This window comes from Gouania willdenowi, chromosome 14 (assembly GCF_900634775.1).
Source record: "Gouania willdenowi chromosome 14, fGouWil2.1, whole genome shotgun sequence".
NCBI lineage: Eukaryota > Metazoa > Chordata > Actinopteri > Blenniiformes > Gobiesocidae > Gouania > Gouania willdenowi.
In genome coordinates this window covers 34,792,923-34,820,617 of record NC_041057.1, presented here as the reverse complement: position 1 = coordinate 34,820,617, position 27,695 = coordinate 34,792,923, and the positions used below count along the sequence as shown (strand labels likewise).

Here is a 27,695-nt window from a genome sequence, read left to right as displayed (position 1 = left end):
CTGGTTCAGTTTTCAGCTCTACACCATTGTCACATGACCATTTATTTTAATTTCAGTATCTAAAAGCAGCACTGTAACCCTGTTGCTGAAACGTGTTTCCTTAGCATTCACTAATTAGCATTACATATCAACAATAAGCCTGAGTGCATTCATTATGACCACCCACTAGATCTGAAGGTGCTGAAGTTCACTCAGCTTATTGTGGAGTAATGAAGAATAAAGGTAATAAAACCAGAGCTCCTCTATTATCACACTGACATGTTCAAAGCAGCAGAAAGTAAACAAATGTCTTTGGTTTTATCAACCGTCACAGTTTCTTCCTAACATGTTTCTTATTCTTTTGATGGTGACAGTATTTTATTCTTCTCGGTTGAAGTGAAGATGTTGATGCTTCAAAATAGAACCTGACGGTCTGAATCAAGGTTCAAGGGGATTGTGATACGAAGATGTTTAATGGGATTTGAGACTTTTCTTTACGAGAGCAAAGGGCGCAAAGATTGGCTCGAAAATACTTTCATTGTATCTGTTGCTGAGGTAAAGTATGAGCAGAGAAAAACGAGTTCTGCTGTGACTGACCTTTACTGATCAGCGTTTCTCAGCTACCTCAATAAACACACTTCCTGCTTTTGTTGTTTCCAAGGCAACAGCAGGATAAGGCAACTTGTTGAAAGTTGAAAGCACATAATGCATTTAAAGGACGAGGAGAAATCTGCTACACTTGGTGCCTGTTAGAGGTATACGCAGAACCAAGAACCTCTACGCTGCTCAAAACAACATTTTACAAGGTAATGTACAGTTACCGATGACATTTTTAAAACGAAAAAAGATACAGAATCATTTCAGTAATATACATTTGACCTGAAAACAAGTTGGCGCCTTACATCTCAAATGACATTATGAGCCTTTACAAGTTAAGCTAGACGCCGCGAGATAATAAATGTTAGCCGAGTTTGGATATTTCCGTGTAAACCCCAAAATAAACATTTACCATATATTTGCAGAAATGTGTTTGGAAGTCACTTCAGCAGAGTTTTTGGGGGAATACGCACAAGAAATCATGGTAAAAATGAAGTATAAACACTTCCATGCATCCGTCTACGGGATTACACGCAATGTTGGAAAATAGCAAGGGCCACAAGCCATTTGGCCCCCAATTTAGCCAAGAATGCCCCTAAAAACAGCCCAAAATGGCCCCTAAGTTCACGTCATAGCAATTGTGACAAAATTCCTTGGTGTATGAAAACAGTGCACAAAGTTTATCTGTTTACTGTTAAATGTGTAATTATGGATCATGAAAAGTCTAAGTTGAGTTGGTGATGGAACAGACACTGAGGGATCTCTATGGGAACCTGTAAAAAAACAGCAGAACTCTGCGTTCAATTCATCTGCTGTTAGTTGTGAGCTTTGACTCCTCTGGTTTTACATTCGTCTCATTTTAATCACAGCCACAGTTTAGCAGTTTATTGTGAGAATTTGAGCACAAATCTACTTAACATTAATACAAACACATATTCACTCCTTTTGGCAGCAGCAGCAGCAGCAGCAGCAGCCAAGGTTAAAGCAAACACTGGAGAAACATCAGAAAGACAGTAATAATGATAAACGAATGTTGAAACAAACTCAAACCATTAGTATTAAGGTGTTCCATCAAAGCATGGTAAAAACTAAAGTCTCAGATAACCTCCATTAGAACCATGCATTAGGCTTTGGGATCCAGAAGATGATTTAGGAAGAAATGTGGTAGAAAAAGGAGATGTTTTAGAGGTTGGACAAGCTGCTCAAAGTTTCCTGTAAACTGACTAATTACATATACATGATACACATATACAACATAATGGAAAATGAGATTCCATCAGGCTGTAATCTGACATGGATATTCTATGAGCGGATGTCTAGAGCCTCTCAAGAGACATTTTTTTACTCGGTCATTTGACTAAATTCCTGGGAATGTGGTACGTGTTATTTGGCCCAGCCGTAGTTCATCAGAACTTATTATCCAAGTTTCAGTTTGTTTTTGAGGAAAAAAATCACAAATTATTCCAATGATGCCTTTTTTATTTGGCTTTCAATAATATAGTATGAAGCAATTATCAAGTGTCTTGAGCAACCTCTAAATATGCATTAATTTTAAAGCTGCTCAATTATAGAAAAATTAATAATCTTAACATTATTAATATATTCAAATTAATATTTGTCAACCAAAAAGTTTGTTTTTTTGTAAACCAAAATATATTCTTTAAACATCAATAAAAACAAAACACTTCCAGATCTTCATCATCAAATCCAAAGTGTTTTCATATCAGAGATTATGACATTTTTGTCTTGTTTCAAGAGCAACAACTTTCATTGTGTTAGCCTGCAGGCTAGCTTTAACTCTAGCTATTTGAGGGGCGGGGCTTAGGAGCTTGCACGCACTCTTTGTAGAATCCAAAATTGTGGAAGTTTGTTTTATTTAGCAAATAAAACATATGTAAAATAAAAATAAAAAAAAAATAAAAAATAACATTATTTTTTCCTTGATTATGTTATTTTTGTAATAGTTGAGTGTAATAATCAAAATCTTTATAAAATTTGGACCCAAATAATTTGGTTAGATGTGGAACCAGAGGATTTTAGAGAATCTAAAAAAAAAATGTGGAGCACCCTAATAAGGCTACACTGAACTGGATATTAATATAACATATAAAATATATCTTTTGATCTCAGTTGCAGACACATTTATCCCGACAGTTGACCCATATCTGGCCTTTGAAGCAGTTTCTATTAAGAAAGACATCAGTTTATTGTTCATGTTTGCGTATTCGACGTAGTATGAAAAACATAACAGCTCTTTGTTTTTTGAGATGTTGTTATCAAGCCTATTCTGAAGCCATTTCTACTTTATGAATTATTAATGATGGATTTTCTCAGCTTCACAGGTGTGAGATAAACAGATGTTGCTGTCAGCAGCTGGACTTTTGAATGTTGCTCTTTAATTTGTGATGTCAGTGGGTATAAAGTACTGTGCGTGTGTGTGTGTGTGTGTGTGTGTGTGTGTGTGTGTGTGGGGGGGGGGGTGTTGGCAGGTGTGCAGCTTGAAAAACGCAGATGGTGCTAATGCTGCCGCTGCCTTTATAGCATCAGAGAAATGAGAGGCCGTGCTTGGCCAATGTTTCCATGTCTGCTCTGAACACACCAATAGCCTCTTAAGGGCTCTTTACAGCGAGGACCACCAGCGTGGATCTAATTGGCCGTCTTCAATTGGCCCATTAGGCTCCGTGTATACAGTGCAATGCATCTCACTGTGTCCTGCATCTCATGAGGACACTTCCCAATTCCACACATCATTATAGCCGAAGCATCGTAACATCTGGTATTAGCCATTAACCTCACTAAATGCACTGAAGGGGACGCAGGCCCCCCTCCCTTTCCTTGAGCAAGGCATTTAGCTAATGACTGCTCCAGTGGAGCAAAAGATGGAGGAAAGAATTCCTGCCAAGTTTTTACATTTCTGTTTTAGTCATGATTGGTCCAATTACATGAGGTTTGAAACATGTTGATACAAAACTTTTAAATACACTGTGTCAAATTAAAACAGCTCCAACAAACATGAAAAACACATTATAGTGTCATCGCTAGGGCTGGGACATCATTGCATTAATCGTGATTAATTAATTACAAAAAAATGCAGTTAATCCCTTTTTTTTGCACTCCAAACAGAGAGGAATTAATATTAATATTCTTTATTCATATTACACATTATGTTAGCACTCAGTGATGGATATAATAAACACTATTTAGTTGCTTAAGCTCATTTATTGTTTTAATTGATTCAGTCATATACCAACATACTGTACATTTAAATTGGGCCATTAATTCAAATTAATTAATTACAAAGTCGCTAATTATTTAGATTCATGTTTTTATTTGAGTCTCACCACTAGGGATGTAACAATTCACTCAACTCCCGATACGATTCGATTCACGATACTGGGTTCACGATACGATTCTCCCACGATTTATTATACAAAATGGGACTGTAGACATATGATGATTGAAAAATATTCCTTTATTATTTTTGGGAAAAAAGAAATACTGTACTATTTTCCTTTTATTTTTCATTGTCAAAAGAATCCCTTGATAAACTATTCAAAACAATGCAATTTAACTAAAAATAAATCTTGAATGAAATAAATAAAGAAATAATATAAATAAAGAAGAAGCCTATTAATTTAAATTCTGGTTCTATAGTAAACAATGCAAAACTGCATAATAGTTCTTTTTCTTTTTAAAAGTCCAACTGAAAATGTATTTTGTGCCTTAAATATTGGACTTTAAAAAAAAAAACAGTCTGCATTGTATTTATGTCAGATATTTGTTTGGACCAGCAGAGAGCGCTGGTAACCCAGTGGTTGGTTGGCATGCAGATATTCTGTGCAGTGAAGAAGAGATGCTATGCTAGCAGACAGAGCTAATAGAAAACGCGACTTTGACAGATATTCATGTAATATTACAGATATTGTTTTGGTGCTAAAGGGGTAAGGAATCATTTATGAACATGTTTAAGAGTAGAAGGCAGCCAGAAAGAAAGTAGCAGCAGATTCCGCCCGCCGCCTCAGCATTTGGACAAGAGAAGGATCAATATATAGCGCCCTCTGCTGTTTAAAAAAAGTACTGCGATTCAATTTTCAGAAAATCGATATCAACCGTGATACCTATGAATCGATTTTTAACTGCCTTACGATTAATCGTTACATCCCTACTCACCACTAGTCATTATAATATAATTTTTTGACAGATATTGTGTTATTTCTGTTTGATTTGGTTACAGGTGCAAACTTCCTAATTTACCCAAGCTCATGTGCACTGTAAAAAAAACAAAAAAAAAACAAAAATTTCTTACAGAATTTACCAGATTGAATCTGTGGAGGTAGATTGCTTCCACATTCATCATTTGCTTTCAGTATATCTCTACTCAAAAGAACATGTGGAATGTACCAAAAACCTGTAGATAAATGAAACCTGAGTTTATACACAAATGTACCTATAATGTTTTTTTGATGCAGCTGGTGAATTCTTGAACCCAAAGAGCTTTTTATCAAAGGTTCCATAACATGGTGTTCAACGTGACTGCAGCAACTGTCTGGTATCAGAGAGAAGTTTACTCATACACTGAATACCTGATATACTAAGAACCCAAATGAAGAGTGCAAAATTAGGTGCACTTGCAAATAGATTGCACATTGTGTTGCTTTTGATTTACCAACATTATTAAAACACACAATAACAGGTGTTAAAAGTGACAGAATTAGGATTGCGAACCCTCAAACTCTGGTGTGGGAACGTGTAGGAGCTAAGGAGCGTTAGCACACAAACTATATGACATTTTAGATGTGTTATTGGAAAAGGCAAATAGACATATCCTATTCTAGAATTACAACCTGAATATGTTTCACACAATTATATTAATTCAGAGTTTAGATTTGACTAAATATACTACAAGGGAACATGTGTCTCCTTTTCATTATGTTTTGATTTTATTATTACTAGTCAATGCATTGGGTTGATTGAACATAAGTTTTTTGAGTTAAAATCAGTCCCCATCATAAATTACAGTTTATTTGTTTTTACATTTAAACATTCAGTGATTTACGTTTAGTTTAAAGATCTAGTAAATGTTTATGAAGATGTAACTGAACATGATGGGCTTTTCTTCCTTCAGCCCCTTCTCATATTCATATAAATCATGCTTTTTTCTTTCTATACAATTGTTTGTGCTTGTTTAAAATAAATAAACAAATAAATATAAAAACAAAGCGTCTTTTTTTTAAATTCCAAAAATGTTGATTGAGTGAAAAAGACGTAAAAAAACCCCACTTTACTAAATAAATGTATGAAACAATCCCTGGTATTTAGTTAAATGTTTATAAATCACATTACATGTGCTATAGTGATCTACTTGCATCTCCTCCTTCCACTATTTTACATTTCATACCAGATTCATCCATATTGTGTATTTATAAGAGACAAATGCATTAAATTTGCACGTTTTTTATAAACCTTTAGTAGGTCACACCCTAAGTGATGCATAAGTGTCACTATGGGATTAACAGTATAAGAAAGCCATGCTAGAACCTCACATGTCCTAGCGAAGAATAAAAACATTGACTAAACAACGTTATTTGTAATGAAAAACTAAATCAAAGAGGAAATAGCAAATATTCTCTGTTAAAATCCAGTTTGAAAGCACGTCACCACAAAGCATGCTGGGAAAGCTTGACTGAACTAATGTAAAAACATAATTTGACTGTAGGGGGGGTTCAGGGTTACCTTGGACCAGGATGTGCACTGAGGTGGTTCTTGGTCGACTGCTGGTCTGGACCGCACACACGTACTGCCCCTCGTCCATCATGTCCACGTTTTCTATCTTGATGGTGAACTCCTCCTGGTTGAGGGTCACCAGACTCACTCTGGGGTCCACTGACCACTTGTCTTCTCCTGCGTACAGTATACTGGAGCGGTTCAGCCACGCTGTGTGTGTGACTACGTCTCCCTGTGCACACCTGGAAGAAAATAGCATCAAAACTGTTCAAATGTGGAATGGAAAATTCTAATTTAATGAAAAAGTAGAACATGGCAAATGTTTAAAGATATTTATTCTCCAAAAAACAGGATGAAGTGTATACCCAAAACAAACTACAAAAATGACACAACAAAATGACTCTAAAAACACTGAAAATATATCAAATGAGAACATAAACCCTTCTTTGTTCTTTCCTATATTAATTATCTGGTTGATCATTATTTTAAATGCTGAAATGAATATTGATAATTTGGCCCACAAAATGATGGAAAAATACCCAATATTTACGCCAAAAACTCAACAGACAATCACAAAAATACAGAAAAATCACTGAAAAAGTATAGAAAACGTCAAAAATAACTCCTACAACACAATTTGAGAGAAAAGCATACATACAGACTGCAAAAACACAAATGACAACAAAAATACAGAAATTGGCTCAATAAACACACAATGCAAAAATAAGTAAATAAAAAAAATAACAATGAAATACAAAATGACAAAAATAAACAAAATGAAAACCAAAATACACAGTCTAAAAACACAAAAGATAACAAACTTTTTGTATTATTCTAAATGATGACAAAGACTGTTCATAACTGTGATAAAACTGATGTAAACGATTAGAAAATAATGACAGAAAAAGTAACTACACACAGTGTTTTTTTCACACGTGTGAGTGCTGTTGTTTCACACACATTTACACACTGTTTCTGACAATCTGTTAATAAACGAGGACCATTGAACAAAGGCAGACGTTAGGTTTCCTTTGATAATCTGCCCACACACTCAGTGATAGTCAGAGCGGATTGAAGCCATGGGCGTTAATGTAGCTCCATTGCAATTATAGCACATTAGTTTCATCAGTCACTAAATGTTGCTTTGATAGTGAAGCTGGGTCATTGATCTCTGACTGCAGCGGCTCAGAAACATCTGCTCCGTTTTCACGACAAATCCTGTGATCACAGCCTCCAGAATCAAATAAATAACCAAGCTCATCAAAGGTTAGATTTAGAGTTTCAACATTCTCTCTACAAATTATAATCAAGCAGTTGTTGAAGTAACTTCAAATTGTATGTTAAATTTTGCATTTTCTGCCATGTTAAACTTCTATTTGTACTTATTAAAAAGCTGTTAATTGATCCTGATCCAACTCTCAACATTTTAGTCAAACTATTTCAATTTGTGGTATTTAGTTGTAAAATGTCAGAGTGACTGACCTCTATGGGTTGAGACCAGGCTATTGGCTGAGATAGCATAGCCTTTCACCTCAATGCTAACATGTAGCAGCTAGCACCTCAATGCTAACATGTAGCACCTAGCACCTCAATGCTAACATGTAGCAGCTAACACTTCAATGCTAGCATATAGCAGCTAGCACCTCAATGCTAATATGTAACAGCTAACACCTCAATGCAAACATATAGCAGCTAACACCTCAATGCTAACATGTAGCAGCTAGCACTTCAATGCTAACATGTAGTAGCTAGCACCTCAATGCTAACATGTAACAGCTAGCACCTCAATGCTAACATGTAACAGCTAGCACCTCAATGTTAACATATAACAGCTAGAACCTCAATGCTAACATGTAACAGCTAGAACCTCAATGCTAACATATAACAGCTATCACCTCAATGCTAACATGTAGCAGCTAGCACCTCAATGCTAACATGTAACAGCTAGCACCTCAATGTTAACATATAACAGCTAGAACCTCAATGCTAACATGTAACAGCTAGAACCTCAATGTTAACATATAACAACTATCACCTCAATGCTAACATGTAGCAGCTAGCACCTCAATGCTAACATGCAGCAGCTAGCAGGGACAATGGTCCTAGTGGAGCAGACAGTGTCTCCAATCCACACTGACACTCAGACAGGGTTCAGAACCAATAATAAATCCATGAGTGACAAATGAACAAAGTCAGTGATAAATGATTGTAGTGACAGTCGACCACTCTGTGGTAGAGGATGTGGGCGGGGCTAGAAGCTCTGCTACAGATAGCATCGTCTGACCCAACTTATCAACTGTTATGTAGAAAAACTATTTCAAACTAAATTCATCATCTTCATTAACTAAGATTAATAATTACAAAATCTCTAATTAATTAGATTAACTAAATCCCACTACAAGTAAAATGATATAAATCAATGTCAATTGAAAGAATTGTGTTAATCAAACTTATTAGCTTCATTTAAAAGAACTTAACTCATGCGTTACAATTTAATAAAGTTGGTTAAACTATTTTCTTCTTTCAATGTGGACGTTAACATTTAATAATTGTAAGTCACATGCAGAATATTTCTCAGTATGGTTTGTATTGTCACAGTAACAAAACATCAGCTCTGTTTACGCCGCCATAGCTTTTGTTTACGCCATCAGTCACTTCCACTTCAGTGACAACAGTGGGGTCAATGTATCCTTTAGGTTACTGTAGAGCTGTGGTCAGGAGAGAAGAAAGAAAGGAAGATGATGTGTGTTTGTATGAGAAATCAATACATTAATACCTTTCAAAAATAATGGATCATTGGGAACATGAAATGTGTGAGGTTATAAATTTACAGTGACAGTGTGGCCTCACAGTTATCATCTTTAACGGCTACAGTACATTCATCTCACCAACCTGTCACCATGTTATAAAGAGCAGGACACGACTAAATGTTAGACTTTATTAGTTTTTTGTTTTTTTCATAAAGGTTTCCAGGCGTACAAAAGGTTGATACTCGAAAACTTTAAGGAACATTTAACCAGAGGTGTGAATAATACTGATATATCCTCCCCGTTTGAAAATTGTACTCAAGTACAAGTAAAAAGTAGCTCAATTAAATAATACTCAAAGTATAAGTTACTAGTTACTTTCATCCCCCACGATTATTATTGGTAATAAATGTTGGTACGGTTCCCTTACTTACAGTAAAAATCTCATGTAGAAAATTAAAAAGGAAGAGACCAAATCTACCACAATTGGTAGATCTGTATAAAATAAAAGGTTTGTCAAAATGTACAATAAATCAAAAAAATAAAATAACATCAATAAATTAAAATCAAATGCCGTAATGCTGTTTTGGTGCCGTCCATTATGTTCAATCTGATTGGTCGACTATGATGTGATGCGTTTTCTGGCCATTTCATGTTTTGCAGTTTCACAATGTCTGTTGATTATTTTAAGTACAATTAAAATGACTGATTTAGAAAAAAAACCTCAAAAAAGTACAAGTAGCCATAAAAGCAACTCACTTACAGTAACATGAGTACATGTAATCTGTTACCTTCACTCTGCATTGAAGAGTCACATGGTTTTGAACCATGTGAGAGGAGACACGAGAACCCACATGCACTCAGGGAGAACATGCAAACCATGTGCAAAGAGACATAGGCCACCAGAGCTTGGACGCAACATTAAACATTTAAAAAATAACACCAATGAAACAAAAAACAATACTGTCTGTGTTTTTGCTTTGTTTGTGGCAGAAAACCCCAAATTATGCATTAACACAAGGTTTTACAATAGTGGATGTTTGTCGTGTGAAATATAAATAAAAAAAAGAAATAAATGAGTGCATTAGTTGTGCTAAGAGGTACTTTAGTCGAAAATCAAATCTAATCTGAGGGCACACAGTGGAGATAGAAGAAGAAGAAAGCTACAATGACTTTGGACCAACAGTTAGAGGTAGTTTGAGCGTTTGAAGAAAGTTGGAGCACTTTTCATCAGCAGACAGTCCATTAGTGATCTCCTGACTTTATTGTAAAGCTCGCAGCAATAAGTGGACGATGATGGTGTTGATGGAAGACGAGAAAAAGCTCCCTGCTTCTCTTATGTTCTTGTTAACATTGCTGAACTTTCTAATGGGTTCTCAGTGGAGTAACACTCTTACGACAGCGTTGTAGAACATTTGTGGATGTTCTTTTTTTGGGATTTCTTTACAACCACCTGTGAAGTCTAGGGCAAATCGCCAAAAGTGTGAAAAAAATGACAAATCACAAGACATTTCATTTGTTTTTATGGGAAATTGGGTTCAGACTTTTTATATGCATATTGTCCTTTGTGTCTATTTCAAAAAGTACCTGTAGTGTACAAAAATGTGTTTAATGTATTACTAATAAATACAATATATGCACTAGAAGAGATAGAGAATAGATTCTCATTAGTGGTATTTGCACGTTTTATATAATGTCCAGTTTGGAGCCGGTCTTCTTTGTTCCTGATGTGCTGTAAACTGGGATGGATTCCAGCAAAGCTCTGCAGCCAGAAACAGCTACAAAAGATGAGTGAGTGATGTTTTGTTCCCTTCCCATCCTGTCTGGACATTGTTCTTGGCTCATCACTGGATGCCCCATCAACATCAATTGTAACAGCATGTACTGGGATGTTGAAAACTTGCAAATGACTATCAATAACAATCAGTGGTGTCTGTCTGGGTAGAAGTCTTTTATTTTCCATTAAACACAGAAAGGAAAGTATGTGGACAACACGTTCACAGTTTAGTGGAAACAAAAAAAGACAATTTCAGAATCTGAAACGTATAAAGAGTCGCAAAGTTTGTCGAAAAATAAGCACCCTTTGCAAACCTTGCAGAAGCTTATGATGAGACCTTGATACTTTACAGTATTCTGTGACAGAATGTACTGGAACTAAGCTGTACTTCAGGCTACTGCTCTTCCCACACAACAATGAGCCACTGAACAGATGTAAAAGCAGCAAAACAATGAACAGCAGCAGAAAAATCACGCTTTCTTTGAATATCTACCAATTCAATAGGTAGTATATGTTCCGACGTTGATTTGAGACTAAAGTAGGGCCCTCTCTTTAACCAATGCCCTCCATGCCCTGATAGTTCTCAGGCTAAACATGGTGGATGTCCAGTGTTTCAGTGTTTCTCAGGGATGGATTATTTCAGAGAAAGAACCAAGAATAAAGTGTGTTTTTCATTTTACCTTCACTCTGTGCAAAGTCAATACTTAATTTAAAATACTAAAATGAAGACAATCCATTTTTAAAACAACAAATTATTTTTCAAGCTAAGTATTATGGTGAGTATGTGACCCACAGCAGTGGCTAACTGCTACATCATAAATCACTAATCAGTCATATGCTAATAAACAGTGTTCGCTCTAGGCTGATGCAACATAAATCTGCCCAACCAACCACAAGCATCTCTCGCTGTAACAATAATCACTTCCTTTTATACGCAGCTGATTCTTCCTGATTGGTTGTGCTTGCACAGGACCAGGAAGTAGACACACCCACAGACACAAACACACACTCTCTTCCAGACCAAATTCAGATATATAGATGTATATCATTATGTCCATTTATAATAATCAAATTAATTATGATCTGTCAACTTTGCACTGTTTAGCAAAAGCCTCACGTTTAAAGCTATGGTTCTTAACACAAAGAAAAGGTGAGATTAGCCTTGTTCTTTAGAGAGGTGAAGATATAAACATAAATAATAAAATAATTAATTAATGCAGAACCCTAGAGCGACATGAGCTAGTGATTCAAACAGCTGACTTCATGATTTACTCTGATGCGATAAACACAAACTCTAGAAACAGTCAGTTTGTCCGACTCGTAATCAGAATAGACGCTTAAGTAACCATGTGTTTTACATCAACAACAGTAACAAGAGTGCTTGGACAGCCAAAGCCAATTGGTATTTTGATCAGCTGTTGGAATTCCACCGCCCCAAACTAGGAATCCATCGTTTTAAAACCTCTGATACTGTTATTCAAAGCATGGAATAATTTATTTATAACTTCAACTAGCCTACTTGGCAAAAGACCCAAAAATCACAATTTTCTCATAAAATTCAAGTTTTTTGCATTTTCTCAGTTTCTTTCATGCTGACCCGTTTCTGGATTATATGTCGAGTTACAGTATAATATGTGACAAATAAGTACTGTCAAACAACCATGGAAATTGAACAGGATCCTTTTGATTTGATGGTCAGTTATTATTAATTTGTAGCGGTTGATAAAACTACAAGGCTACTTAAATATCTAAATCACACAAAATGATTAGATTTTCCAGACCTTTAAATGCTGTATACTCAGTGGTGTGGTGGTTTTTTATGGTGAAGAAGGTAGCGTTCTGTTTGGACTTATTTCCGCGTTATAGGAATTCCAAATTGCGATTCTTTGCTCTCTTTTTTTGTGTATTACTGCCAAACTGCCGCCATGCTAAGCTAACTGTGCCTCCGTGTCAGTGAGTGTTGTTCGTTGAAAAGGGTCAGGTCTGAAACGTGGCGCAGCGTGGCGTTCTGAAAGTTGTGTACTCAAATACACTGGTACGGCGGTATATAAAAAATTCATATATAACGGTATTCGGTATGAACGGGTATAACGCCCAGCCCTGCTCTAACCCATTGGTTCCCAAACTTTTTCTGTTGTGCCCCTCTTTTGAAGAATTACAAATTATTGAAAAGGGTAAAAGTTTCCTCTGACCTCATAAAAACAAGATAAACTGTTGTGTTTTTCATGCTCCATGTTCACGTGTACACAGTAATGCAGAACGCAGACTTTTGCACAATTTGGCCTCAGCTTGATGACCATCCTACGCTCTAAGCACCAAGAACTGATGGTCAATAACTGCTTTATTCAGAATATGCATAGGTCACAAAGCAACACACAACCTTCTGGGGTGCAATACAAAGGCTTCATATAATGCATTTCATCTCAATATAATTTTTTAGCTCCTCTATGATTTATTTCTGTTCTACGTAGGTTAAAGGTCTTCTTGCGCTGATTGCAGTAGCTATGGATTCCTACTCCTCAGCTGGATAAAAACAAGTGTGGATGGGCTCCAGCAGCTTCCACTCAAACCCAGTAGAGTGGAAAAAGAACAGACTGCAGTGGATAAAGACACCAGAATGATATCCAAGTGCAACAACTCAAAGTAAGTAAAGGGCTGTTATAAACCTGAAAGAGGTACCTTGTGAAAAACGACAAGTTGAAATCGTCCAGATGCTTTGAAGAGCGTCAGACAACAAAAGAAGGTAAATGAGCTAATGTGGCGATTGCATAAGAGCAGAGAGGTCAATGCTTACACCCTCTGGATCAAGTATATACTATAAAATAAAAACAGAAGCACCAACTGGAGAGCAATCACTGCAGCTAATGACGTCGTCAAGTGTTTGCCTCACAGCTGTGGAAAAAGATTATGACTGAAACAAAGGCAGAGGACGAAAACGTTTGCTTATTGTAAGCAAAAGTCCACACGTTGATAGAACTATAAAGCTTAGGCATCCATATGTCAATAAATAAAGAATAAATGATTATAGGACACAGAGCCAAGCTACAATGGCCTCATGCAAAGGATTTACAATGTTGAAATAACCCAAAGTTGGGGTCCAAAATAAAAATTAATAAGTCAAAGAGTAACTTTAATGTGATAAATTAAAACTGATAAAAAAAAAATAAAAAAAACACATTCCCACATGCAGTTATGGGCCAATAAAAATAGTAAAAAATAAGTATTTTTTGGACTTCTAGAGCGTGTGAGTCTAGAACCAATGCATATCTGTGACTAATCATTAGTGATGTGAACAGTCTATGTTCATAGCTCTAAGCTGATCACATTACAGGGAGCTGAGACATATGCTAAGTAGTTTACTGAAGACCCAAACATGTTCCAGACCCAAACACACACTGACTTTGTGACTATTTAGAGGAGCTGACATGTCCACCAGATAGGATGTATAGCAGATCTATTTCTATATTCTGAGAGTAGGTGGAGCTATATTACTATACCATATTTACCTTTCTATGTGATGGAGTTCCTGAGATATTGGAAGACAAAAATGGAAGAAAAATAATGACGGATGAAAATCGACAAATACCCCCCTCACTAAATTGTCCATATCTCAAAAAGTATTCATCCAATCAAACACAATATTTACAGTGTAACTATTGAATAATCACAGAACAAATGGTAAAAAAAAAATGGTAATTTTTTTCAGACCAAAGTGCGTGGAATGTCCAGAAAATGTGTTGAAATGATATAGAGTGACCCGTATGTAAATCCATGTTTTAACTTGGTCTATAGAAATGATAATTTCAGGATTAGCATGTCTTTGATTGTCATTGTTGCTTAAATGAAATTACAGGTCAGAGTAATGAGTTGGGGCTAAGCCAGGGGTGTCAAACTCATTTTAGTTCAAGGACCAAAAACGAACCAGTTGGATCATAAGTTGGTCACAGGTTTTTAGACGGAAAACAAACTATTGCAACATTATTGTGCCCAAGTTTGCACTTCCAGTTATAAATTAGACGTAAAGTATAGAAGGCATCAACAAAATATATGAAATAAGTGACTGATACTTAAACGTCATTTGATTTATTTCTTTTTGACCAATTTGTATTTAGTTTGGGGAGATTTTGTGGAATAATTTGAGAAACAGAGTTCTTTCAACAACAATTTACAACTGAATTATTTGGTAATTTACACAATGATTCATGTTTTCACCGTCATTTTCACTTTCTCTAGTGGGTCGAATCTGACGCTCTGAAGGGCTAGATTTGGACCCCGGGCCTCAAGTTTGAAACGTGTGGGCTAAGCAGCCCTTCAGTAATTCATGGCCAAGTACTGTAATTGTTGTCGCCTAAAACGCCTGATTTTGCTGCAGCTTTTTCCAAAAATTGTGGCAAAAGTTGCAGTATTTTAGGGCTTTATTATTTTCTAAAACTTTGCATAAACTGATCAATTTGCATAAAAATAAAAAAATAAACCTGATTCTTCTTTTTTCTTTCAAAAACAATACAGAAAAGAGCTCAGGTTCTCAACAATTTAACAAGATATGAATAATTTCCATTACATTTCAAAGATTAACAGTGGATAGAATATTTTCAATAGAGAGTGGTTGTTCACATTTTTGAAACAAAAACAAAAAAGTTGTTCTTTTCCTGTAAAAATCACCTCAATGCAGGATGACTCGTGACTTTTGCTACATACACTCTTGTGGCAGAAGAGTCTCATACGTTCAGCAATTTGTAAATGTGTGCATGGAGATACCACCAGGAGGCTCAAGCACCGATGATATTAGTAACTGCTGCTTTTTTTACTTTTAGCTACAAACTTCATCAAAGATTATATATAATAGTAGAGGTTCATTCAGGTTATTTTCTTTTATCATTTTAGCTAGTTCTTGAAATACTTTTAAACAGGTTCTTCAGACACGTTTGTCGCTATTTTGCTCAGTAGAGTCATATTGGCTGTTGTGACACATTCTGTAATCAGACTAAATGGAGATTCTGGTCGAATTGACTATAACCAAATTTTTGTTGGGTCACGGAATTAGTCGCAACACCTGATTCACTCTGGGCTTAGTCAGATTGGTCAAAACTGGGGAAATGGGCAGAATTTCAGGGCCGACACATAATTCAAGGGCTTTGGATGAATTTGCATTAATAGTTGAGATTGCAACACCGTGAATTCCTGGAGGGTGTGGCTAAGCTACGGTGAAAGAGCACACTGCCACATTCTAACCAACTCTCTACCGTTCATGTGTTGATGTCGGAGAATGTGTAGATAAAAATAATTTTTGTGTCCAGAGGAGAAATATGATTGGCTCTGCCACACAGTGTATAGGATGAGACTCGGCATGTCTGTTTGAAAGTTAGGCTTTTTATTACGCCAACGCATTTCGACTCCTCAGGGCTTTGTATGAAAGGCCTAAGGTGTAAAGTGTACTTTATTGTCCCCGTAGAGAAATTTGTCCTCTGCAATTGATCTTCCAAAGCCACTAGGACCTCTGTCAGGAGCAGTGTCAGGACCTATCTCCTGATGTTGAGGCTAGGCTTGGTCAGGACTACCAGAGCTGGGGGATTTTGCTCTTTCTGCGTCATCGACCCCACCCCCTACAATACCGCCACACGCACGCCTCTTTGGAAACCAGCCGGAGCCAATGTTGACCTGTTTGGATGCAAATAATGCAGACTTGCTCCTGAACTCGGGTGCATGTTTGTACAGAAAACTCTGTGTAAGATGCGGCTGGGGTAGCCGGATCCTATCCGTGTCCGCTGTTTGTGAAGGGCTTCAGTGTGTTGGGTTTGGGCCGTATTGTAACGCAATTGAAAAAATAATGATTGGGTGATCGTCTAAAGGCAAATGTCATCTTCTTCTTGAACAAAACATGATAGCTATATTCTTAATGACTTCCATCACAAATCCAGCATGTTCTTGGATGTGTTCGTACAACAACAACAATCATAAATATGTCTAAGTTTATATCTCAATAGTACATTTCTGTCTAAACAAATCAAAAATAATGCATTGATGGTATAAAATTCACTGTTAAATGACGTCTTTGTATGAACTTAAGGCAGCGCACTGAAGGCGCCACAGCAAAGGCAGCAGATCAAAGGCGGTGCAATTTGGTGAAGGCTGCGCAGCGAAGGCGGTGCGACAAAGGCGAGGGCCGTTTATCGCTGCTTGTGGCTATATTTGTGATTATTTTTGAGACAAATTTCTCCCCATACTGCAGAGGAGGCAATGACCTGAAACTCATCTGTGTGCTTGTGTCCGAATCCTTACCTAGTCAGTAGTGGTGCTATAATGGTATTTTAACTATAGCAAATGTGTTGGTTTTCCTAGAAACACTTGAATTTAACACAGTCTTTGTATCTGAAACTTTAAAAAAAATAATAATTGAGAATCAACTGATGCTGGACCACAGACGTGACCACCAGACACACAAAAAACCCTGAAACTGTCACATGGGGAACACATATTCCAGTGAGCAAAGCACACCATGAAACAAACCACTTCTGGTTTTTATACAAACGCTGTTTCCACAGAACAAGGAGAGAACAAAGGCAGTGGTGGACGCGTCCAGCAACTCTTCTGATGATAATCGAGGCTCAGCGTCTGTGAAAGTGTGTGAGCTTTGTTTAATTGAGCCGCACGCGACGCAGCTAAAGCAGGGATAAAAGTTCCCCTGTGAATAATATCAGCAGCACTCTGCGTAGCTCCACACATCAGCCCCAGACTGCTGTTGCTGTCTCTTCCTCTGAGCATTTAAAGGAACTCCAGACAAGTCCATAATGGTGTAAGAGATAGTTAATCATTATCTGACTAAAAACAAGTGGAATTCTAAGAGTGAAGCACATTATTCATTTAAATATATCAGTCAGATTTGTATTTTGATGTATTTTTTTTAATTCTGGATTAGGTGCAAACAGGTCGAGTCTTTCATCAGGTCCTGGAAACCTACATGGACCTTATGGACTGATATTAAATGATTTCCAGGGCTAAATAATGAAATATGATTTGATCAAAAACCTGCTGACACACTATTCCTTGTTTTCAAAGCTCCACAGGAAACGTTCATCTGTTGATGTTCTCATTACTGCTCAAATCTGATGACAATCTAATAACAATATTTTTCTCCGTGGGGAATAGGCAGATTTAGCCACATTTATAATGAAAATGGCTTTTTTTCTCTCCAATTTTGGACTAAATAACACTGTTTAACCAAACATGGTGAGGGCCAAGGATGATACTAAATTATAAATTTAATTACATAACCTTATCTAAAATTTATGTACACAAAGCACAATTAAAAAAACAAAACCTTTTTAATGCAGTCTGGATTCCCTGGTCATGAATAATTAAATTATCCATTAGAAAGACGGGAAACACAATATATCTGCTTATTAAAACACTTTGTTTCTAGGTGTTTGTGAGGTGCAGAATTACTGGTAAATGTATAATTCTAAAAGGTCACTACAATAAGGAAAAGTATCACTACTTGGTTGAAAATGTACTTAAGTACAAGTAAAAGTCCTGGTCTAAATCACATGCGTCAAACTCAAGGCCCGGGGGCCCAATTTGGCCCTTCAGAGCATCCGATTCGGCCCGCTGAAGAAAGTGAAAAAAAACCCAGAGAAAACAAGAATCATTGTGTAAATTAACAAATAATTTAGTTGTAAATTGTTGTTGATAGAACTCTAAATTTTTCAAAAATCCTGCAATTTTTAACCAAATTAAATAAAAATTGATTAAAAATAAACAAATCAAAGGACATTTAAGTATCTGTCATTTATTGCTTAGATATTGCTGATGCCTTCCATACTTTATGTCTAAAATAAAACTGGAAGAACAAAACTTAATGTTGAAATAGTTTGTTTTACAACCTAAAACCTGTGGCCCACTTGTGATCCTATTGCTCCATATTTGGCCCCTGAACTGAAATGACTTTGACACTATTTGTCTAAATATTTACACCAGTAAAAAGTAGATTATTTAAAATGTACTCAGAGTAAAAGTTACTTTTTGAGTGGTGTTGGGTTTTTCTTCTGTCGTCTAAAAAGGAAAACGTGATACAAATATTCAGTAAAAAAGTGGTTTTATTTAATGTTAAACCTTTAATCAACTTAAAAATAAACAACATCCATGAGAGACGCCAGACGATGGAATCAGAACTATTAAATAATGGAAGATCAATATCACATTCCTGTTAAATGGACACATAAAGTGTAACTAAACACCAGGGTTTTTGCTGACCTGCCACTATGGGGGAAATTAGAAAAATGCCTTGATTAAGGGTGTGGCCCCCAAAGCACTTAAAAGGCCCATATTACGCTAAATAAACTATTCTGTGCTTTAAACATGATAAAATGTTATTATGGCTTCATACACGTCTAAAGTGTTTTTACCATTGATTCCATCAATCATTAGTTAGAGGGTGATTTACTCCTTTCTTACTACAGGGTGAACACAAACACCTCGCTACTATTTGATGACACGTTCCCACTTTGACGCAACACTGAGCTGGAGAAGCCACGCCTCCAGGAAGCTCTCTGTCGTGATTGACATGTAAACAGACACGCCCACGAAGGTGAGCATGTCAGCGTCCTTCACACAGTGCTATGTATGTATTTTCTACAGTCTATGGGGTGAAAGCCCCGCCCCCACGCTCTGTCTCATGTTTATAAACCAGCATGAGCTCAGCTACAGAGTGGGTGGGAGGAGGGTGGGCCGTCCTCTGGCCCTACGTCACTGTGCGGAGAGGAGGAAGTCAGTGTCCCATCTATAGACACGCCCACTCATGAATATTCATTGTGTAGAGTTGATCAGAAAGTGACTTTTCAGAGGCTAAAGCTCAAATGCTACATTGTTGGAGTTCTTATAACAAATGGAGATGGGTGAAAAATAGCATGAAATGAAAGCTTTAAGAAACACCCAGTCACAGCAGCCCCGCCCCCACAGCGCTGCACAGTTCCACATGGAGCAGTGAGGTCTAGTGGTGGTGGGTGTACTTACACTTAATTCTTTATATAGCGGATCATTAAAACTGTATATTAAGTTTTATTCCTATTTGCATTCAAACAGAAGGTGACTTTAATGGGGCAGACATTTTTTCACTCTATATATGACAATAATGAACAAAAAAACCCAGAATGAATACTGAGGACCCGCTATGCAACTCTACCGCAGACACGTAAGAACGCAAAAGTTACACTTTTATCTTACGATACAATTTGCATGTCACAATATGATTTATCCTGATATATCTTCTTACTAAACAACACGATATACACTGCGATATATGGCGTAATCAATAATTAAGAATTTTATTTTTATTTATTTTAGTACAAAATGGTATGAAATACAATTTATTAAAACATTTATTTACTTGTGAGAACAAGTAAATGGTAACTAACCAATCAAAAAAATATGTTTATCAAACTTTCAAATTACATTTTATAAAAAACTTTAACTGTTGCTTCTACAACAGATTCTGAATCTGTTACGTTTCCTAAATGCATAATGAAAATAAAAAATAACCACATAATTCTATCAAAGTGACCAGAGTGTTTTATGAAAATAAAGTTAAAAGTCATCGAGTCGTGAGGTAGTTTAACAAGGTCTGATGGTGCGTTCACTGACACCTAGTGACTGGGAGTTTACGTGCTATTTTTATGTTCGCAACATTTAATGTTTTTTTCATTAAAGAACATTTGTTGGATCAATACAATAATCGCGTTGTGAAATGTTGTGGTATTTTGTCAAATCGATTTTTTCTCACACTCTTAGTGTACGCAATGCTGTGCACCGCAAATATGACATTTACTCAGTAATTAATTCAAACTAAAATGTAGCGAAGTAAAATGCTTCCAAAAAAACATGCTCAAGTAAAAGTGCTGATTTTTCAAAAATACTACAAAGTACAAGTACACAAAAATGTACTCTATTACAGTAACGCAAGTACATGTAATCTGTTGTTTTTCTAAACATAATTTGGTTTATTCAATAAATCTGTGTTTTATGTGGACTTCCATTCTTTATTTTATTTATTACACATTTAAAACATGCTGCTGGGGATGGTGCATGAATAATATTTTACCATGGTAATATACATGTGCACTAGAGCAATGCTTTTAAACAACATGCAACAGCACTGTGCAATGTAAATGGACTCTAACATGTAGTTTGATTCCCTTTCAAAGCCTGATCTTAACATCAATTTACATCCTGAGTGATTTTTTCTGCTTTAGAATTGATGATATTTCCCTTTCATCCTCATTTCTGCACCTTAAACCTCCTCTGCTCATGTTCTTTGTTCTTTGAGGCAATTATCGGCAAGAAGAAAAATCAGCTCTTGGCTGTAATCTTGGAAAATCGACATGTACGTGTTCATTACTGTGTATTGTCCCGTTTTAAAGCCTAGTTAGTGGCCTTGTGTATAAAAATGTATTTCTTTGCTTTGAATTAATACAGTTGAAATTGTTCCTGAATAAATGTTTTTCACCTGCGAAACAATACAAATGTATGTGGGTCAATGACGTATCTAGGATTTCACTGCATATTTCATAAAATGTTCATTATTATTCAAGGTTTGCATGAATATTATGATAGAAATAAATATAGAAATACTGATAAATCTTATACAGGACTATAATAGAACTAAAATAGCGTTAATAGATTTAGAGTCATTTTAAAGGTTTTTTCAAAACATAAATTACAGAAATCCTTTAGTAAGTACGGCGAGGTATTTATTAGGGCCACATTCAAACAAAAATAAATCTGAGCACTACAAGATGAGAGTCGCGCTTTCAGGAATAAAGTCGTAATTTTATTAGATTAAAGTTGTAATATTCAGAGATAAAAGTAATTTTGAGAATAAAGTTGAAATTTTGAGAAGAAATTCATAATTTTGAGAAGAAATTCGTAATTTTGAGAATAAATTAAAAATTTTGAGAAGAAATTCGTAATTTTGAGAAGAAATTCGTAATTTTGAGAAGAAATTCGTAATTTTGAGAATAAAGCTGTAATTTTATTAGATTTAAGTTGTAATATTTTGAGTAAAAAGTTGAAATTTTATTAAAATTGCAATATTCCAAGATTAAAGTCAGAATGTTTTAAGAATAAAGTAATAATTTTATTAGAATAAAGGTTTTTTTTTTTATTATATTAAAGTCGTACCTATTTGGAAATTAAAGTCATAATATTTTTAAAATAAAGTCAGATTAAAATCTCAATATTCCGACATTAAAGTTGTAATATTTTGAGAATAAAATCGTAATTTTATGACAATAAAGTCATAATTTTATGAGATTAAAGTTGTAATATTTTAAGAGAAAAAAGAGCATATATACTAAGTTACTACATTTTATGAATTTAAACTATTTTTAACTAAAACTAATGCAGTTGGACAGAATATTTTTGTGTCACATCATTAAACATATATAGTTTTTACAGGATTATTATTATGATTATTATTATTTATTATTTTTACAGGACTAAACGTATAGTCGTTGCTCGTATGAAAGCACCTCAGAGACTCGTTCTCAGGTGTCATTGACTCTGCAGTCCTGACTAAATGCAATGTGGATGGAGATAAATGAAAAGAATGAGTCCAACAATATGGGCTGGCGAGGCGTACTCAGTCTCCAATTCTCTGTAGTGTGGCACACAGAAGCAGTCAGTGGCAAAGGCTAAGTGGATAGTGTGGTCTAATGGCCTGGTGATCCTATAAATAATAGCTATGCTCTTTCCTGCCCATTGATCACAGCCTTGGCTACTACTACTACTACTACTGGTGGTGGTGGTGGTGGTGGTGGAGTATAGTGGTAGAGGGAGATGACCTTCCAGCATGCTCCACTGCCTTTTCCACACGCTCCTCTAGCATGATCTATCAAGCCTCCAGAATGACACCCTCTAATTGGCTGCTATGAGAACCTATGATTTAAAAGGAGAACCAGCCTTCACAGAGTGACTGTAGGCAAGGTCAACCAAGTCCACCCAACGTCGGGTCATGAACAGTTTCTTTCCTTCAAGGAAACCATCTTTTAGTGAGATCTAACCACAGACTTTTATTAAAACAACTAGAGCACACGTGTCAACCACAAGGCCCGGGGGCCGAATCCGGCCCTTTAGACCAGAGATGGGCCACTTTTATCACAGTGGGGGCCAAAAAAATGTGATTATATCAGATCTGAGGGCCACGTTATCAATATTCATGTCAGCATTTAGAATAATGACCAATCTGAGCATTAATACAGGAAACAACAAAGGGTTTTGAGTTTGTCGTCCTTTTGTGCGCATGAGTTATATATATTTATATTATATATATATGTTTGTTTTTCAAGTCTTTGTGTGTTTTTGTTATATTTTTCTGTTCTTGTTGTCATTTTGTGTATTTGTCTGTCAGTTTGTGTAATTTAATGCATCTTTGAATGTGTATGTTGTCATTTTGTGTGGGTTTTCTTGGTTTTTCTTTTTTAGTTTTTAGACATTGCGTGTGTCATTTTTGTAGATTTTATCGTGGATATGGCACATTTTTTGTCGTTGATCCATTTAGAATAATGACCCATTAATACAGAAAAGAGCATTTTGTCTTTGTTGTCCTTTTGTGTGCATGGGTTTCCTTGTTTTTTTTTTTTGTTTTTTTAATTCATTTGGTAGATTTTCTCATCCATATGGAAATTTTTTTGTTGTCTTTTTGTGTAGTTATGTGTGTTATACAACTAATTCAGTTGTAAATATCTTCAAAATAAAACACAAATTCAATGAAACTCCACAATATGAGCCGGGCTCTTATTTCCCCCTCACGCTAATATCACATGATGGCAGTCATTTTTAATCTCAAATTATTTTAAAAAAATCTGCAATTTTCTTTAACCTATTCCACAAAATGTCCCCAAATTACATAAAAGTCGGTCACAAAATCAAATTATTTGAAAGCAAAGGTCCTGCAGGGACTAATATCTGTCACTTATTGCTTTAATATTGACAGTTTTATCATTTATTTATACATGGAAATATAAACTAGGGCACAATAATGATTAAATTACTGATTTTTCACCTAAAAACTGAAACTCACTGAAGACAAACTGCTCCGTATTTGAACTAAAATGAGTTTGACACCCATGAACTAGATGACCGATTGTATTCTGTTCTTTTGGTTTTACATCTTATTTTCATACACATGTCAGAGGCCTTTGCACTGGTTTACCAAACGTTTGAATTCCCTTCAGAGATGATTGAATTGATGAAAGAGGAAGGAGGTCAACGTGAGTCTTTCAGAGGGTGAAGAGCTCAACAGGGTATGAATCTATGAAGTATTCACAATAAAACACAAGTTCTGCCTTTCTGTAACACTGAGTGAAGAGCAGTCAATGGTGTACTCAATGAGTATATACTGTCTACTACATACTATAATTATGATTAGGATGAAGAGCGTTACCACTGAAGTATACTGCTAACTTTCCCAAGATGCATTTGAAACCTACAGCGTTTAAAACCTGTAACACACTGAGACTAAATATGTGCCTTGGTTTGTACTTCCATGTATAAACAATATATAAATGATAAAGTATGTGAGTATATCAGTCCCTGCAAGATCTTCACTTAAATTTCCCTGATTTTGGGATAATTTAGTGGAATAATTTGAGGAAAATGTGCCAGATTTTTGAAAACTTCTTGAGTTCTTTCAACAATTTCAGATTAAAAACGACTGCCGTCATGTTTATATATATATATATATATATATATATATATATATATATATATATATATATATATATATATATATATATATATACAGTATATAAGAACTGGAAAACTGAGTTCTCCAAAATATTGTAGATTTTGATTGAATTTTTTGCATTAGGAGGAGCTGAAATATCTACAACTGAATTAGTTGGTGATTTACAAAATGTTTCATGTTTTTTTTAATATTTACTTCCTCAAACTGGCTGAATCTGATGCTCTAAAGGGCCGGATTTGGCCCCTGGTATGAAGTACATTTTAGGACATCCTCAGGTCTCAGAGAGAGGTTTCAGAAAAACTTCTGACATTTATCAGACCAAACGGACTCATGACTCAGCAAAACCTCCGTCAGATGACACGGCCTCAGGCTTCAAAATAAAAGTCATCAGACTCAACGGCCTCAGGCCGTAAAACATGACATAGCGGTTTATTTTTTTGAAGAAACAAGAAATACACATGCTGAAGTAAGTGGAAAAGCTATTCTTTCCTTTTACTTTCTTTAAAGTTAAGATATATCAACGTATTGTTTGATTAATAAATACATATTTAAATGAAAGAATATATCTTAACCTTTAAAAATATATAACAGCTTTCAACTTACTCTCATATCCGAATCAGCACATATTGATGACGTCATGTATATTTACGTTTTCTCAAAAATGCAACGTCATGTCGTGTTTTATGGCCTAAGGTTGTTGAGTCTGATGACTATTTATCATTTCACGGTGTTTGCTTTGACAAGTGACGCTTTTTCATCTGACAGAGGTTTTGCTGAGTCATGAGTCCGCTTGCTCTGATAAATGACAGAGGTTTTCCTGATACCTCACTCTGAAACCTGAGGATGTCCTACAATGGACACCGTACCTCGCTAACACATTTACAGAATGCTGAATTTCAAAACATAATGCTTTTGTTTTGTCCGTATTTTGTGAAGACGGGAGTTTGGTAAGTTTAAACCACATCTAGTGTATGAATATAAGTCTCTGTCGTTCTCACTTCGCAGGGCAACAAATTGTCTTTTAGATTTTTGTAAAACCTAAATGTGCATACTGTATGTCCACCTTATAAAAAACAGTCTGAGTTTAAGGCTGATGCTACCACTGAGTGAAGAGAAGTTCACTGCATCGTTTCTTTAGGTGAAAACTCTCCAATCAAGTCCAAGTCTGTCCTCTCTCTCTCCCGCTGGCGACCAAACGTCCTGCAGCAGATGTTCCAGGCGTAAAATCAATCAGTGCCCAGCACCGTGCTATGTGAGCCTGTTAGATTGCTGTCCAATTCAATCCACTACACTCTGACTTCATGCAAACGTCTGCAACCTCAGCACATGAAGGAAGGATTTGAAGCTTCATCGACCCCTGGGAATGATGGGAAATGACTGGCTTAAAAAAATAAATAAAAAGGAAATGACTGGCTAAACTGAAACACTCAATTTTTTCCCGTTCGAGTGGAAAGTTTGGGGATTTGATTATTCTCCTTTTGCACTTCCAGAGTTCATGCTGGTTGATTATTGATGCTTTCCTCTGAAACGTGAGATTAAAATCCTACATAACAAGAAAGCATTAAACTTCTACCAGTCATTCATACTCTATTCATACTCTTTCTTATCTGATGATGAAGATGAGGACTTTTTTCCTTCTTGTTATTTGGTTATTTTGTTTTAAGGGGCACACGTCCATCTCAATCCAAACACCTTTAACCTGACAGAAACACAGTAACCGCTATGCTAATACTACGGCCTGCTTTTGTCGTATCACATTGTCGGACACGTAACTGCACTTTGACTCAGCTTCCTCTATTGAGAAGAAATGTTTAAATATTTGAACGCTTCCTTGATCAAACACTGCCAATTTAGGTGGAGGTTATTTTAGAATATGTTGATAAAACTGATGTTTTTTTAAAAAAGGGTGAATGGAGCAGTGATGTATCTACAACACGGACAACAGGAGAAAAGATTTGTTTCAATAAGTTCTGATGAACTATTGCCGAGCTCGCAGAACGTCTTCGCGCCGGATAGCACGCACCACGTTCCCGAGAATTCAGTCAAATGACTCGGTTCCACCAGGTAAAAAAGGGGGGCCCCCGTGGCACATACAAATCCGTGTATCATTCGTTTTTCATTATGTAACAAAAACATGAAAAATGAAAAGTGTACTCTCATCCGACGCTAACGGCTATGCTAACGGCAGTTCGGTATGACAAGATCGCTGCTTCCAACTGTGCATCAGAAACGTGTCCTTTTCGCTTTAGCTGGTGTTGAACACAGAACCTCCTCACAGACATTTAGGAGGATTTAGAGACTCCTAACTGTTGCAGAGCTAAAGATATCTCCGAATATTTAACGCTTCACTTTCGGGTCACGTACTTTGGCAAATCGGTGATGGAGAAAACAAATAAAGGTGTTCGTTTTCCGTTTTCTGCACCGAAGCAAAAGAGCTTGAATTTGAAAAACAAGGCGTTTTCCATTTTTTCATTTTGGTTTTGGAAACAAATATCAAATAACGAGTGTTTTTTTTTCATTTTTCATGTTTTTGTTACATAATGAAAAACGAATGAACGACTGATGCACAGATTCATACGGCGTAATGGACCCCATTCATATATTGGTATGTGTCAATGATTCAGTACCACCAACTGTTGCAACCCCTAATTGAATTGTACGAGGCATAATCGTGATTTATGTTAAATTACCTTTGAAACAATATATCACACGACTTTGTTCCCAAACATTTGGAAATTAACCGAAATGAAGGGTTTTAAAAAAAGGCTCTGAGCGTCCAATCATATTCATTCATAGAGTATTCATAACAAACTGCATTCTGATCTAACGAGAACACATGCGTGTTGATGAAAAACAATTTAAGTGTAAAAGTGTGAGAGTGTGTGGGAGTGTTTAGCTTCACAAATAAAAAAATGAATTATTATTTGTATTATTTTGTACCACAACATTCTACTACATTCATAGTAATAATTATGTCAGATATTATTAGATATTGACACTGCTTCCATCAGCCTGTGTGCGTGTGTTTTTTGAACGAGTTAAATATTTTTAAATCATATTAACTGTGTATTCTAAACCTGCTTCCAAGATTTCCCAAAATTGTTGGAAGTTAGTCCTTTGAGTTTTCTGTTTT

The 27,695-nt window shown here is 35.9% G+C and overlaps 1 protein-coding gene across 3 annotated transcripts in view; it reads right to left on the bottom strand.

Moving 5' to 3' along the window:
- Nucleotides 1-27,695, bottom strand: part of ntm (neurotrimin) — a 636,326-nt gene that overhangs the window by 72,963 nt on the left and 535,668 nt on the right. For all 3 annotated transcript variants that reach the window (XM_028467262.1, XM_028467259.1, XM_028467260.1), the window contains one exon: nucleotides 6,310-6,542. In XM_028467262.1, the coding sequence (XP_028323063.1) occupies nucleotides 6,310-6,542 (233 nt within the window). The remainder of the gene's footprint in view (nucleotides 1-6,309; nucleotides 6,543-27,695) is intronic.